Source organism: Dipodomys merriami, unplaced genomic scaffold (assembly GCF_024711535.1).
Source record: "Dipodomys merriami isolate MVZ:Mamm:240054 unplaced genomic scaffold, mDipMer1.0.p SCAF_129, whole genome shotgun sequence".
Taxonomy (NCBI): domain Eukaryota; kingdom Metazoa; phylum Chordata; class Mammalia; order Rodentia; family Heteromyidae; genus Dipodomys; species Dipodomys merriami.
This window is the reverse complement of record NW_027202593.1, coordinates 311,669-327,817: the sequence shown is the minus strand read 5'-3', so window position 1 is coordinate 327,817 and position 16,149 is coordinate 311,669. Positions and strand designations below refer to the sequence as shown.

The window sequence follows — 16,149 nt, the reverse complement described above, 5'->3', positions numbered from 1 at the left end:
CTGTAGTTAAAGTGGTAGAGTGCTGGCTTTGAGCAAAAAGGAGCTTGGGAACAGCACCTAAGCCCAAAGTTCAAGCTCCAGGACAGGCAGTAAAAGAAAAAAAGAAAAAGAGAAGAAGGGAAAGAAAGAGGGAAGAAGAAAAGGAGGGAGGAAAAAAGGGAGGAGTTTGAGTAAATAAAATTGTATTGATACTAGGACTTGAACTCAGGGTCTCAAGTTCCTGCTTAGCTTTTTTTTTTAATTCTCTTTTTTCTTGCCAGTCCTGGGGCTTGAACTTGGAGCTTACACACTGTCCCTGAGCTCCTTCTGCTCAAGACTGGCACTCTACCATTTGACCCACAGTGTCACTTATGGCTTTTTCTGTTTATGTGGTACTGAGGAATCAAACCCAGGGCTTTGTGCATGCCAGGCAAGCACTTTGCCTCTAAAGCCACACTCCAAGCCCCCTGCTTAGCTTTTTCATTAAAGGCTGGTGCTCTATCACTTGAGCCACACTTCCACTTCTGGCTATTTGTTAGTTAGCTGGAGATAAAGAGTCTAAGATTTTCTGCCTGAACTGACTTCCAACCATGATCCTCAGATCTCAGCCTCCTGCAAATGTAGGATTATAGGCATGAGCCACAGATACCTGGCTAATCCAAAATAGTTTAACTATGGGTATCTCTCAGAAGAATGCCCAACAAATGGTGACTCTGTATGGACAGGGGTAAGATCAGAGCCTTTTTATAACATTAGTATGGTTTAAAGTGTGGAAGTGATCAAGCTCCATTATATTCAGACTGCTTTGTTAAATGTCACTTCCTTTGTAGAACTACTTAAAGATTTAAAAACAGAGAAAAATAGAGCTGGGAAGGTGGCTCAGTGGTAGAGTGCTTGCCTTGCATGCATGAGGCCTTGGGTTCAATTCCTCAGCACCACATAAGCAGAAAAAAAGCAGGAAGTGGTGTTGTGGCTCAAGTGGTAGAGTGCTAGCCTTGAGCTGAAGAGCTGAAGGACAGCGCCCAGGCCCAGAGTTCAGGCCCCACAACCGACCAAAAAAAAAAAAAAAAAAAGAGTAAAATAAAGTGTGTGTGTGTGTGTGTGTGTGTGTGTGTGTGTGTGTGTGTGTGTGTGTGTGTGTGTGTGTGTGTGTGTGTGTGTGTGTGTGTGTGTGTGTGCATGCGTGTTTCATCTGGACAACATTAGGGTAGTTGGATCATTTTGGCCACTTTTTTTTCTTTATCCTTTCCAAATTAAACAATAAAATATAACAAAGCAAAAATTGGCTGACAACTTAAATTTAAACACTACCAAAAACTATCACTCTACGATCAAAATATTCAGTTGCTTTTTTTAATGTCAAGTAATAAATGTGCAATTCTATTAGTTTGCTCATTTTTGGGTTTTATCAAAAATAGACGTGCTTGCTTATGCATAGTACAGCTATTGATCACAAAAGGCAGTCTCAGCTGGGCACTGGTGGCTCACACCTGTAATCCTAGCTACTCAGGAGGCTGAGATCTGAGGATCATGGCTCAAAGCCAGCCAGGGGAAGAAAATCCGTGAGACCCTTATCACTAATAAACCACTCAGAAAACCCAAAGTGCTCCTGTGGCTCAAGTGGTAGAGCACTCACCTTGAGCTGAAGAGCTGAGGGATGCGCCCAGGCCCAGAGTTCAAGGCCCATGACTGAAAAAAAAACAAAAAAAAAAGGGGGGGGGGGAGTCTCTCTATTCATTATTTTAATATTCCAGTTAAATAGATGAAGAAGCTCTAAATAGTACATTTGTGAACAGGTCTTTACCAGTACAACAGACAGAGCATCTCCTACTAATTTACTGAAAGAGAATAATTTAAATAAAGAATTAGAAGAGGACAAAGTAAAAAAAAAATCTAACTTTGACTCTTGTAGTGATTAAATAATATTTTAATGGTTGCAGAAATCAAGTTCAGTAGAATAGCACTTGATCACATAGACATGCTTTTGCTTCAGCTAAACAGTATCTGAACACAGCAATAATCTCCAAGGAATATATTTGTACTTTTCATCCTAGGATCTCAAAGCATTCTACAAACTTAACCCTCTCCTACCTGAGAGGTGGACATTAGACAGCACTGTAGCTATCTATCCTGCTGCTGCAAAACATTTAAGTAGCCTTTTAGTATTTACCCTGAGAAGAATCTCACCCTAACAGCCAATAAAACAGGAAATAAGCTGACAGTGCATATGCTACCACCAATCTCCAAAAAGATCAGACCTTCACCCACAAGAACCACTTCCTCTGAGTAAACCACAGAGAGTATACTGGGCAAACCACAACCCAGACAGATCACCAGCCAGCATCTATGAGAGAACGTGGTTAAACACCTTCACAGATTTCCTATGTGTATTCAAGTGTATTTGGGGGATATGTTATGAGTCAAGACAACAACATATGGCCACTTTCTGTATTATGTGATCACTTTTAGACATAAATTCCTTAAGATTTTAATCAGGTCTGAGATTTGAGTATAATAATCCACATTTCCCGAATCTATTCGATACCTATAAAATTCTTTGAGTACATTAACTAAAACTTAGCACTTACAATATTTAACCAAAACTGTAGTTTTACAAGTTATCTTTAAATGACTACAATATGCTTTTATAACGTCGTAAGAAAAAAGTATGACAAGTAACTAATTGCAAGCACTAACTAAACTGGGTTTCCTTAGACTTTTTTTTTTTTTTTTTGAGACAGGGTCACTCTAGGTAGCCCAGTCTAATTTCAAACTCAAGATCCTTCTCCATCCACCTCCCAAGTGAAAGGATTACAGGTATGCGCCACCATCCCAACCTCTTACAGGTTTCTGATTTCCATGTGAATTGCTGTTCACAGTCCCAAGAAGGGAAACATTTTTTCACGGGTCATTATATTTGCTTGTCTCTAAACACTGGGAGGCCACTCAAGCCTGACACATGACTATGATTTATGGGAAAAAAAAAAAACCAACATAGGAGTCAGCATTTGAATTAGTGAAAGATCCTGTTTTTGGTATGAATTTAAACTGTCAGCTGCCCTGGTGCATGCTAATTCAATAAGATAAACTTAGCATATTTCTTCTTTCACTAAAAGTCAACAATACATGCTTATGCAATTTGGACAAAGTGTCTGACCTTCGGCACAATCATGTAAACCTTTGCAGAATTAAAACTCTAAAAATTATTCTAGCCATCAGCTTCACTGGCTTCTCTTGGAGTTAGACACTGTTTTATAAACACCTTTCATATATGGCTATCTTGATATTCCAGACATTCTAAGTGGAAAAAGTAAAATGCTTTCAAATGGGCATGTTTCCAAAATTCTAAAATTACTGGTGAAATACCAAAGGAACAGTGAAATCTACTTACATACTTTTAAACTAAAAAGTTTCAAAGAAAAAGGTTAATTAAAAAGCTCTCTAATTGTATTTTATAATCATTTAAATAATACTTTCTTACTACCTCTTATCATTAGTAACAAGTTTTACATACAACAGCAAGAAAGTAAGACAGTTTTTCAATTTTAACAATAGTTCATTTACTAAGCAAAACAGGTCTATTTCTTTACACTACTATAAAGACACTGCAGGAGACGAACGAAAAGAAAGATGACATATAATTTAAGGTAATACACACTGAAAAACCACCAGAGGGAAAAAAGCATGGATCACAACATATTGCAACAGATATTTTACCTTACAGCTACAATCACTTATCTTCACTTAATTTATTTTGTCTTCACTTCTGATTTTTAATCAGTAAAAGCTCCTGACATTTTGGATTTCTGTGTTTTATCTTCTGGCCACATAACTGAAATATTTATCATACTCAGGCATTACTGTAAAAAAAAAAACTTTTTTAAGAAAGCCACCATAGGGGCTGGGAAGGTGGCTCAGTGGTAGAGTGCTTGCCTTGCATGCCTGAGGCCCTGGGTTCGACTCCTCAGCACCACATAAGCAAAAAGCAAAAAGCCGGAAGTGGCGCTGTGGCTCAAGTGGCAGAGCACTAGCCTTGAGCTGAAGAGCTGAGGGACAGCGCCCAGGCCCAGAGTTTAGGCCCCACAACCGGACCCAAAAAAGAAGGCCTCCAAAACTTAAGAAATTATTTCATTAGTTGATTTGGTATTTATGCTGACACAATTCTTGTGTCATGTGACTGTTACATTTAACATCCACTCTAAAAACTATGTAAAATAAAAGTGGAGCCAGGGACAAACTCAGTGGTAACTTGGCTAATATGTGTAAGGCCCTGGATTTGATCCCCAGCACTTCAAAATAAATAAATAAGAATGAATTTAGGTTGGGAGGCTCTTGCTACCTATAATCTGAATCACAGGAAAACTAAAGTTTGAACTTGTTTCTCTAAAATGAGTCCAGATAGAATACACAATTATCAACTGCCGTATTGAGAGCAACTTGGAGGAAAGCTAGGAAAATATTAAGCAGGATGTTGGTAGTTCGATCATGGGGCAACAGAAACCATAACAACTTGACTAAGCAAAAAGTAAAAGAGGAATGGAACAGTGGTGGATAACCATCTGAGCTATTTAGAGTCATAGAAGCAAAAAATGGGAGGACAGCATTACAATTAGCTTGGTCCAGCAAGTACACAAAATAGGACAACTTAAAAGAAAAGTCTGAGGTAAAGACCAGGAAAAGCTTCCTGATTACAAGACCCATCAGGCTTGTTGTTCAGGCTCCAGGGGAAGTGATAGTATCTTTATCCTCCAGATTCATTTAAAGTTAGAGTAAGCATCTCATAGGAAAAAAATAATCCCAACTCTGACTTGGTGAGGTTGAAAAATTACAAAAGAGAGAAAAATAACATACATAAAAAGACAACAATCAAAATAAAAACAGGAGGCCTTGAAAGCCAGAAAATTAGATTAAAATATTGCATAAAGTGCTTGCCTAGCACGGGACTCAGGGCCTCAGGCCGAGCTGCATCCTCAGCACTGGGAGGAAAAAAAAAAGCCTTGGGTTTGTCCTCTCCCATTTTATAATCTTGACTTAGTAATCCTGACAACTGTGAGTGGTGTTAAAGTGTAAAAATGACAGAAACACAGTCTGCCCTATCAAAGGATATCATGACACACTTCGGAGGAATTTACTCAAAAAGAAGCAAATATATAGATAGATAGATACAGATATAGATATACTTGCCAATTTAAAATTCTCGAAGGTACTATTTTGAAGACTCCGAATTATTAAAAGGGAAAGGGACATGTCTTCAAAACAAAGCTTTAAAATGTCTTCTAATCTATGTTTTAATACATAAAGACCAAATGAAGTTAAGCTATCTATTCCTGAAAATATGGCATAGTCACATACGCAATTCTATGATAAGAAGGTGTGTTTGACAGTACTAGGGAAGATCCCAGGGCCTCTACAATGGTAAGAAAGTCCTCTGTCGCTGAGTTACACCCCTGGCCCTAGAAAAGGCATTTCTTTTTCTTTTGTGGGTCATGGGGCTTGAACTCTGGGCCTGAGCGCTGTCCTTCAGCTCTTCAGCTCAAGGTTAGCACTCTACCACTTGCACTACAGTGCCACTTCTGGTTTTCTGGTGGTTTATTGGAGATAAGAGTTTCACGGACTTTCTTGCTGGGTCTGGCTTTGAACCGTGATCCTCAGATCTCAGCCTCCTGAGTAGCTAGGATGACAGGTGTGAGCCACCAGCGCCCAACATTTAAATGGTTCTCTGGAGGCAATATGGGGACTTTTTTGCATCTTGATTGCCTGATAACTATTAGAAATGCCTCTTCTGAGCTGGGCGCTGGTGGCTCACGCCTGTCATCCTAGCTACTCAGGAGGCTGAGATCTGAGGATCACGGTTCAAAGCCAGCCGGGGCAGAAAAGTCCGTGAGACTCTTATCTCCAATTAACCACTAGAAAACCGGAAGTGGTTCTGTGGTTCAAGCAGTAGAGTGCTTGCCTTGAGCTGAAGAGCCCAGGGATAGCGCCCAAGCCCAGAGTTCAAGCCCCACGACCAACAACAACAACAAAAAAGAACCATTTAAATGCTGTTTTTGTGACCCACTCTGATTTGGGAAGCAATTCCTACCCCTTCTTGATGACTCTGAGAAGAGACAACCACTTAGAGATTTATACAACTCTTTGCCAACGATGATAATCCTCCACAGAATAATATCCTCCACAGAATAATATGGAAATCCACCATTTATGATTCCACGAATACCTACCACCAAGTTCACTTTTGTGGAAAACTCAAACTTGTTTAAAAAAAAAAAAAAAGAAAAGAAAAAACCTGCATTCACTCAAAAAAAGCCTGCATTCACTGCGTGTTAACCATTGAAAGCAGCAGTGGTAAGTGGTATCCCCAGGTAATGATTTTTTGCAATGATTTCAAATATACTTCCTGTCATTTCCCTGAATAGGGACATTTTTCTAACTTCCTTTAGACTCTTACCTGTTGAATCATATGAAACTGTACGAGTGAATGCTCTATTGCATACCTATATGAATTAAGATTTTATACTGAACAATTTTTTAAAAGATGAAAGCAAAATAATGGCAAGATTATACTGTGATTCTTGTCCCCAGTTTTCATTTTGCATTTATCAGTTGAATGGCTTTACAAGAAAATGCTACAATTAATGTCACCTTGCAGATGACTTGTGCAACCTTGAAAACAAACTGACATGAACTCTTCTTTTCTGCCCAAAAGCAACGTGGCAACATTTGAAGAAAAAAATGCCAGAAATGAAAATGCTAACTGCATATGAAGTTACAGGTTTACATATTCAAAGAGTGTGCTTAAGTCAAACAAGATTAAAATTGGATTCAATGCTAAGAAAACTGCAGTACATCCAAAGCTTTTATCTACAACATAACAGCAAAATCTGGAAGGAAACCCTAGGCAAAGTAAAAGCCCATTTTCTTCTATGAAGACCCCCGTAACTTTCTTGCCTGTACCTCCTCCCCAGTAAACTCAACTGTTACAGAAGCTAACGTGGAATCACTTGAGTTTGCTGAAGAGCATTCTCTCCTCTCTACCTCTCAGAAGAAATTCCAAATGTCACAGAAGCTAAACTCTAGGAACAGAAGAAGCCATGTAGGAGGACTGGAAACAATTAGGATATTATTTTAGGTCTGAATGCAACCAATGCATACTTAAGAACAGCATTTTTACTACTTTTCTAGTGATCATTCTAAATGGTGAAGTTAATCTCCTGGTCTCATCGAAGTGACAAAGCAAGAAACTGTAAAGTATCCATAAAACTACTTAAGACTTTTTAAAAAGCTGTATGACTACTGTGAACATACTGTAAGTTTTAGATCAAGAAAAAGGAGGAGGAGGAGGTGGGGTGGTTGACCACCACCACCACGATCAAATAATCAAGGCTGAGCAGTACAAGCTTAAGGCAAGAGAAGGGAGCAAATGAATGTGTTAATTTAACTGCAAAATAATAACAGGATGTAACCAAGTTCGCAGTATCCAAAGTGACCAATCAGACCCTAAACATAGCTGAATTCCATCCCGGCCCCAGCACGTCCCTAACACAAGAATAAAACCCTTCTTATCTTGTTCAGCCATGTGTCGCCTGCCACAAACTGCAAAACAGAACAACGCCCAAAACCAGCTAAGTCTGATTTCAACTGAGGACAGGCTCTGTAGTCAGAAGCACCACAATGAAAGAACTCCAGTTCACACAGCTGGCCTAGTGGCTTTGCACTCTACAGAACAAAGCCATACCACATACAGTACTTCAAACTTGAAAGGATCTCTAAAAAGCTACTCTGGCACCATTAATTTGCCAATAGCCTTACATTCAGAAAAATATACCTACTTTGAAATGGAGTTACACATGGGAAGAAAGATGAGTAGGGAGGGCTGAGAGGAAGCTAGAAATTATCCTAGAAATTATATCCTAACACTCATAACCCTGTTAAGGCACACTGGTATGGAAAGACTAAACCAGTACTTCCAGATTGCACCTCAACATATACTCACATCAGGAACAACTACTCTTAAAGAGAAATAGCTACTTTACAGAAAAGAAATGCTTAAAGAAAAATGATCCTCATAAAAATAAAAAATAAAAACCAGGGCTTGGGATCATGGCTCAAGTACAGTACCTGCCTAGCAAACATAGAGCTCTGAGTTCAAGCTAGCTCCATCACTGCCAAAAAAATAAAAACTGAAAACATAACAATAATAAATTCCTAAGAAACAGATCTCAACAAAATTAAGTGACTTCTCTTTAACTTTCATGAAGGAAGGAAGGAAGGAAGGAAGGAAGGAAGGAAGGAAGGAAGGAAGGAAGGAAGGAAGGAAGGAAAGGAAGGAAAGGAAGGAGGGAGGGAGGGAGGGAGGGGAGAGGGGGAGGGGAAGGAGGAGGGGGAGGGAGGGGGGAGAAATGGGAAGAGAGAGAAAGAGAGGGGGAGAGAGAGGGAGAGGGAAAGGGAGAGGGAGAGGAGGACAGAGAGGAGGAGAGAGAGAGAGGAGTTAGACAGCATCTGAACCAATTCAAAAATATTAATCCCCAGTGCATTTTGCTGCTCAATCTTTCAATCAATGCTTGATGAAGAGCAGGTTCTCCATCAGTTGCAAGAGCTAATGCCTTTTTATTTGGTGGTCTTGCTTTAAATGGAATAGTTGCCTAATGTAACTAGGTAGAGGTTTCAACTGAGAAATTATCTTTTCAGCCTTATAAACATTTAGTCAAACTGATTCCCTTCACCAATGTGAACTACTTTTTCCCAGCGTTAAAAGCCACTATACAATACCTGACTTCATATAATGTATACTTACTGCTGTTGCATAAATATACAAATAAATCAAAGCCATTTTTCTTTTGAGGGGCAGGCTTTCAATAATCACATTTTTATGCTAAACCATAAAAAGACTCAAATCTAAGTATTTTATTCCAATAGAAAGAAGAAGAAAATCCTTGAAATGCACAGCTGAAGAAAATCATTATTCAGATCTGAAAAGTCACATAGTGACTTTTGTGTGGAGTGAGCTGGTGCCCTTCACTTCTGTACGGTAAATCCCAGCATCTCAATGAAAATCAACACATCAGTTCCTAGGCATGATTTCTTGCCTACAGGTTCAAGGGCACAAACTGAACAACCAGCAAAACCCTTGAAAGTGACTAATCAGGAGCCAAAGACCCTGAACAGAAAAAGAGGAGAGATCGGGAGGGGAACAAGGAAAGCACTGTATGACTCATGTGACACAGATCTTCAGAGAAGTTAAAAATCAGCTCACTGGAAATGAACAGCCATTTCACAAAGTGTGTAAATAAAGGGTGAACATAAATCGTTTAAATATTTAATGGAATATTTTAGGTGAACACTCATGTGACACTGGAAAGCATCAACAGGAAGAGGAAGTTCTGCTTCTAAAGTAGCTGTTATGCTATGATAATGGAATTTGGCCCTTTTAAAATCAACAGTCTTTCACTTGGGTGAAACTCTCTTATTTGGAAATTAAGCTACTTTCCAAAGGAGCGCTTCTAGACTTTTCTTCAAAGGGCTTTGGCCTTGAAATTCAATTATTTGATCTGAGTTCTTTTTTTTCTTAATGATGTAATAGTTTGAATGTTGACTTAAAATAATGTTAGCTGCCTAAAATTAGGGCCTAACATGCAGCATCACGATTAAATTGAGAAATAAAGCGTGCTACAGAAACCATTACCCCTTTGCCACTTAAACCGATTCAATCGAATTAAGGAGAGGAAGGGAATCTACTTGTGGAGGCTGGAGGGGCTCCAAAGGCCCATGAACATACATCGCCATGCCCCGCTGACTATCAAACCTTCCACCTGTCTTGCTTGAACCACTCTTACAGCTCCCATCCCCTAAATGCCAGTGTTTCTGAAGGATGAAATATTAAAACAGCATCATTAAAAGCAAGCAAGCTCTGATTTCCCCTCATTTCTTTCAGCTCCTGGAGACGGCCTGCAGCAAGAGCCTGTGATTTACTGGTAATGTCAACATTCGGGACAATTATTAGATAATTAATAGACACTGTGCAGGTCAACACTTAACCGGGGAGATCAAATTCACAAAGCACCCAGCAGCAGCAGCAGCAGCAGGCTGAAATTTAAGTTCACGGGACAGCAATCTCTGCAGTGTTCTCTAGAGAGAACTATCGCAGGGCAGGAGGCAGCCCGCTGACACCCCGAAACCCACAGGACCAACTCAGCCACTGACCTTCACCCAAAGTGACCTTCCCCAAGTCGAGTTACTTGGCCCTAATTCGCATTTGCAGACTGTACCCCACAGTCGTGCTTTTTCCCTATCTCTTGTCTGAAAACAGGGGCAACTTTTCTGGGAAGGAAAAAAAAAAAACAAAACCAAAAAGCACCAGCAGCAGCAGCAGCAAAACCACAGTTTGCAAACTGAAGCCCACCAGGTACCTTGGCACCCCGGTTCCTGAGGCCTGTCAATGTCGCTGGGCGATCCGGCTGGGCAGGACCCAGCCGGCGGGGGGGGGGGGGGGGGAGGACGGGGGAACTTCGTACCCACCTGTCGGTGATAGTAGACTGTGTGCCACTCATTGGGGCCCTGGGCGCGAGGTCCTCCTCCTATCCAACTTGCATTTTACAGCAGCACCCCCACCCCACCCCCAGTCCTCTGGGATCAGGCCCAATTCCGGCAGGGACACAAAAGTCCAGCTCAAAACTCCATTCGGTCATCTAGAACATCCGACTGGAAAGGGGGGGGGGCAAAGAAAGGGGGTGCGGGTGGAAGCGGGGCGAGCGATCTCCCCCTCCGAAAACAGCCGGAAGGAGAGCTCCGGAGCTGGCGCCGAGTCCTCCCGGGGAGAAAGAAGCCTCGGTGGCGGAGGGAGCCTGCGAGTCCGCGGGGCCGGGCCGGCGGGGTCCGCGCGGGGACCGCGTCCGCCCCCGGACCCGAGCCGCGGCGCCGGGCCTGGGTCCGCGCGGCTCTATCTGGCGCTGCCGCGGGCGGCGGGTGGCCGCAGCCTCGGCCGCGTCTCGGGCCGTCCCGTGCCGGGCTGGCGCCGCCCCATGTCGCCGGGCCCGCGGCCCCGCTGGTCGTCCCGGCCGCCCCCCTCCCCCGGGCTGCGGGCCGCGCGGCGGGCGCGGCGGGCAGGGTCGGCCCCGCGGCCCGCGCTGACAGGACCGGGTCTCTCAGCGCCGCGGGCGGCTCCGCATCCCGCGGGGGCCCGGACTCTTCCTCAGGCGGCGCGGGCGGCGGCGGCGGCGGCTCCGCCCCGACGCTCCGGGAGGCGGCGGCTCGGCGGGGAGCGGGACGTCCCGGTCCGATCCGGTCCGGTCTGGTCCGGCCTGGAAGCCCGGCGTGGAGCGCGGCAGCGGCGGGCGGCGACGAACGCGGGGCCGGCGCCGGGTCCCGGGGGCCTCACGGGAGCGCGCGCAGGGCGGAGGCGGCGCCGGCGGGCGGGGGAGGGGAGGGGAGAGGCGGGGCGGGGCGGGGCGGGCGGCCGCTGCGGGCCCGCGCGCGGGTTCCGGTTCCGGTTCTGCCTTCCCGGCCCCGGCGCGTCCCGGGCGCGCGAGCGGGCGGGCTCTCCCCTCCCCTCCGACGCCTTTTGGGGAGGGGGGACTCCTCCCTCGGACTCGGGAGCCGCCTCACCCCGCCGGATCCCTCCGCGGCGCCGCCCGCGCCCCGCGCCCGCCGCCGCTCGCACGGGCCGCCCCGGGCCCCGCCGCCCCCGCGCGGACGCCTCCGCCCAGCCCAGCTGCAGGGCAGCAGGGAAAGTAGTTCTGGGGGCGGAGGCCGGAGGCCCCCAGCGGCCGGGCTGGGGCCCCGGGGGGCCCGCGAGCGCTCGCTTCGGTGTCTGGCTGTGAACCTGCACCCCCCCCACAACGAACCCCCATTCCCGATGAGAGTGGCACCAACCCCCCCCCAAAACCGGGAGAGTCTCGTTCCTTAAGGCAGGGCGAGGGCGCTGCTGGGATACGGGACTGCGGGGCGCGAGCTCCGGGCCGGGCGTCTGAAGTGCCGCCCACCCCCCCAGATCTCCGACGGGGTTAGGGCGCTGGCGCCTCACCTGGGCACCTGCTCACCTGACCCCGCCCCGGGCCGCAGGGCTCCAGGCCTGGTGCCTGAGGAACTGGGGGGGTGAGGACTGGGGGGGTGACGTGGAGCCGGGACTGGGGGGGGACTTGGAGCCGGGACTGGGGGGGGAAGGCCTAGGGGGGATGACCTGGAGCCGGGACGGGGGGGGGGTGACGTGGAGCCGGGACTGGGGGGGGACTTGGAGCCGGGACTGGGGGGGTGACGTGGAGCCGGGACTGGGGGGGGGGACTTGGAGCCGGGACTGGGGGGGTGACGTGGAGCCGGGACTGGGGGGGGGGACTTGGAGCCGGGACGGGGGGGGGACTTGGAGCCGGGACTGGGGGGGGGAAGGCCTAGGGGGGATGACCTGGAGCCGGGACGGGGGGGGGTGACGTGGAGCCGGGACTGGGGGGGGACTTGGAGCCGGGACTGCGGGGGGGAAGGCCTAGGGGGGATGACCTGGAGCCGGGACGGGGGGGGGACTTGGAGCCGGGACGGGGGGGGGTGACGTGGAGCCGGGACTGGGGGGGGACTTGGAGCCGGGACTGGGGGGGTGACCTGGAGCCGGGACTGGGGGGGGAAGGCCTTGGGGGGATGACCTGGAGCCGGGACTGGGGGGGAGGGAGGTGACGTGGAGCCGGGACTGGGGGGGAACTTGGAGCCGGGACTGGGGGGGGGGGACTTGGAGCCAGGACTGGGGGGGGGACTTGGAGCCGGGACGGGGGGGGGGACTTGGAGCCGGGACGGGGGGGGACTTGGAGCCGGGACGGGGACGGGGGGGGGGGACTTGGAGCCGGGACGGGGGGGGGACTTGGAGCCGGGACGGGGGCGGGGGGGGGACTTGGAGCCGGGACGGGGACGGGGGGGGTGGGACTTGGAGCCGGGACGGGGGGGGGGGACTTGGAGCCGGGACGGGGGGGGGGGACTTGGAGCCGGGACGGGGACGGGGGGGGGGACTTGGAGCCGGGACTGGGGGGGGACTTGGAGCCGGGACGGGGGGGTGACTTGGAGCCGGGACGGGGACGGGGGGGGGGGGGACTTGGAGCCGGGACGGGGACGGGGGGACTTGGAGCCGGGACGGGGGGGGGGGGGACTTGGAGCCGGGACGGGGACGGGGGGGGGGGACTTGGAGCCGGGACTGGGGGGGGACTTGGAGCCGGGACGGGGACGGGGGGGGGGGACTTGGAGCCGGGACGGGGGGGGTGACTTGGGACGGGGACGGGGGGGGGACTTGGAGCCGGGACTGGGGGGGGACTTGGAGCCGGGACTGGGGGGGGACTTGGAGCCGGGACGGGGACGGGGGACTTGGAGCCGGGACGGGGACGGGGGGGGGGGACTTGGAGCCGGGACGGGCCGCGGTGGGGGACTTGGAGCCGGGACGGGCCGCGGTGGGGGGGGGGGGGACTTGGAGCCTGGATTTCTCGGTGTAAATATCGCCTTGAGGCTGTTTCGCCTTGGCAAACACGAAAGGTTTCATTTGCCAAATGGAGAAAGCATGGTGCTTTCCACAGCGACTCAAGTTTGAGGAAAGAAAACACAGGTCCTTGTAGGCAGGGAACACGGTCTCGGAAGCGCTCCCGTCCTTCGCCCTGCCTTTCCGTTCGTGTCTTCGGATCGGTAGACATCGAGCCCCCCGTCTCGTTTTGTGGTGGAGCCGGGGAAGGGCCGGGTCCGGCCGGGCTCTCTAATTCTGCCTCCAGCAGCCAAGATGGCTTTGCTTTCCATCCCGTTTCCAGGTTGCTGAGCCTCCACCGGGTCGGAGGTAAAGGGACTTCAGCCATTTTGTAGACGTCAGATCTCATCCACACTGGCTGTGGAGAGGAAATAATTACCTCGCTCCCGGTGCTGGTTGGAAAGTCATTGCACAGCGGTTCGGGACCCCTGCCTGGAGGCGTGGGCTCAGGCGGACCTAGAGACCGGTAAAAAGCAGTGATCGTAATAGAAGGGAAGAGTAAACGGAGACCAAAGATGACTCCCATTCCTGCTGGGTTTGCTTTAGGTTCGGGGCCCAGCCAGCTAATTCTGTCATGTTTATTTTTGGAAAGAATAGAAGCAGATTAAGAGTTCCAAGCGAGTTTCCGAACGAGCGGACCTGGACGCACTGCCACCCGCTGGTGGAGCCCGGCATGTTCCGAGCTGAAGAGGAATGAAACTGCTTCTCCCTCTCTAAAGTGGAAGGAGGTCCGTTCGTTTACCCTCAAGAAGCCAAATGGGAGCCTTATACCCGGATCTAGTCATGCTTTCTCCAGTGCGCCCCGTGTCTTACTGTCCCCTATCTTAATAATGTTACAATGTCACTATCAATTGACTGAGACCCAATGACTCATCCAACCATGCCTCTTAAAATGAGTTCTCCTCATACCCTTCAAGTGCGTCTCTGTACTTAAGCTTTGGGAATAAAACAAACCCGGAATGTTTCCTAATTCACCTTCTCTCCCTTGCATACAAAACCTCTTGGCAAGCTGCTTTCAAGATCTTTCCAAATTTAACAGGCCCCAGGATCTAGCAAAGAGGGCATTTTACTGTGGGAAAGCTTCAGGGGATGGTAAGCAAAGGATTGAATAAGCAGAACTTACTCATTGCAGAACTAAGGGGCTTTTTTTGTTATGTGTATCATCTTTTGTGTGTGTGTGCTGGTACTCTAGCTTGAACTCAGGGCCTGGAGTTTGTTTTTTGCCAGTCCTGGGGCTTGAACTCATGACCCGGGCACTGTCCTTGAGTTTCTGCTGCTCAAGGCTAGCTAGCACTCTATCATTTCCACTTGAGCTACTTCTGGATTTTTCTGTTTATGTGGTACTGAGGAATCTAACCCAGGGCTTCATGAATGCTAGGTAAGCACTCTACCACTAAGCCACATTCCCAGCCATGTCAGTGCCCTTTATTTTTTGGTTTTGGGGTTCTTTATTGTCAGTCATTGGGCTTGAACTCAGGGCCTGGGCATTGTCCCTGAGCTTCTCTGTGTGCAAAGCTAGTGTTCTACCACTTGAGCCACAACTCCACTTCCAGGCCTGGATTTCTTGATTTTTTTTTTTTTTCTGATCAAGCCCAGCACTCTACTACTTGAGCTATACCTCTACCTGTGGCTTTCTGCTGGTTAAGTGGAGATTTTTTTCTATGGACTGGCTTTGCACCAATATCCTCAATTCTCAGCCTCCTGAGTAGCTAGGATTACAGATGTGAGCCACTGGTGCCCAGCTTCAGAGCTATTTTTTTAACTTATTTATTCTAAAGCTAATTTTTTTAATGATTAAAATCTCCATAGTCACATCTGAGACACTACTAATTTTAAAAAAAAACAAACATGAGAAAGCCACTTTACATCTATTGGCTGTTCTAGTTTTTGCCTATGGGATAAATGGTTTCTGGAGAATGGGGCTGCCTACGTAGACCAATTCCCAGGTTACAGTCCTGTACCTAATGAAGTGTCACTGGTCCAGACTCCCGCAACTCACACCTGTAATCCTAGCTACTAAGGAGTCTGAGATCTGAGCATCTTATTCAAAGCCAGCCAGGCTGGGACAGTCTGAGACCCTGACCTTCAATTAACAGCTAAAAGCCAGAATTGGGGCTGTGGATCACATGATAGTGCACTAGCACTGAACGAAAGAGCTAAGGGACAATACCTAGGCCCTGAGTTCAAGCCCCAGTACTGGCACACATACTTAAAAAAAAAATGGCACCAAAGAGCCAATCCACTGGCAAGTTCTCTGAGGGTGTTTGCCAGTTAGTTTGCTTAAGCACTCTTGCAACTAATGAACCTACTGTGTGCCAGGTCTCTTTTAGGCATTAGAAGCCCAGGTCACAGGACAGCCAGAAGCTGTCTCCTGACACTAATTCATACCATCATTTCCAAGGCAGCAGAACCAAGAAGAATTAACTTCTTCCTCTTTAGACAAACTACATGCTGAAAAGGTAAACATATTTTCAGTATGTTGATTGTCATCCCAATACAAAAGCAAACAAAGAATGGTAGAAATGATTAATGCTCAATAGTAGACTAATGGTACCAGGAAGTGTGGATAGACGTCAACATTTCCACAAGCCTAAGGCATAATTTTTTTTTAGCTTCTTCACAAATATCACGAGACGAATTAAAAGTCAGACTGTATTTATAAGAAGTTACTTTATTCTTAGAAAATTCAG

The 16,149-nt window shown here is 47.8% G+C and overlaps 1 protein-coding gene across 2 annotated transcripts in view; it reads right to left on the bottom strand.

Annotated features, from left to right (window-relative positions):
* Window positions 1–10,933, bottom strand: part of LOC138824433 (rho guanine nucleotide exchange factor 12) — a 116,337-nt gene extending 105,404 nt beyond the window's left edge. For both annotated transcript variants that reach the window (XM_070018280.1, XM_070018281.1), the window contains exon 1: window positions 10,495–10,933. In XM_070018280.1, the coding sequence (XP_069874381.1) occupies window positions 10,495–10,526 (32 nt within the window). In that variant the 5' untranslated portion in view covers window positions 10,527–10,933. The remainder of the gene's footprint in view (window positions 1–10,494) is intronic.
* Between the last annotated feature and the right edge of the window lie 5,216 nt (window positions 10,934–16,149).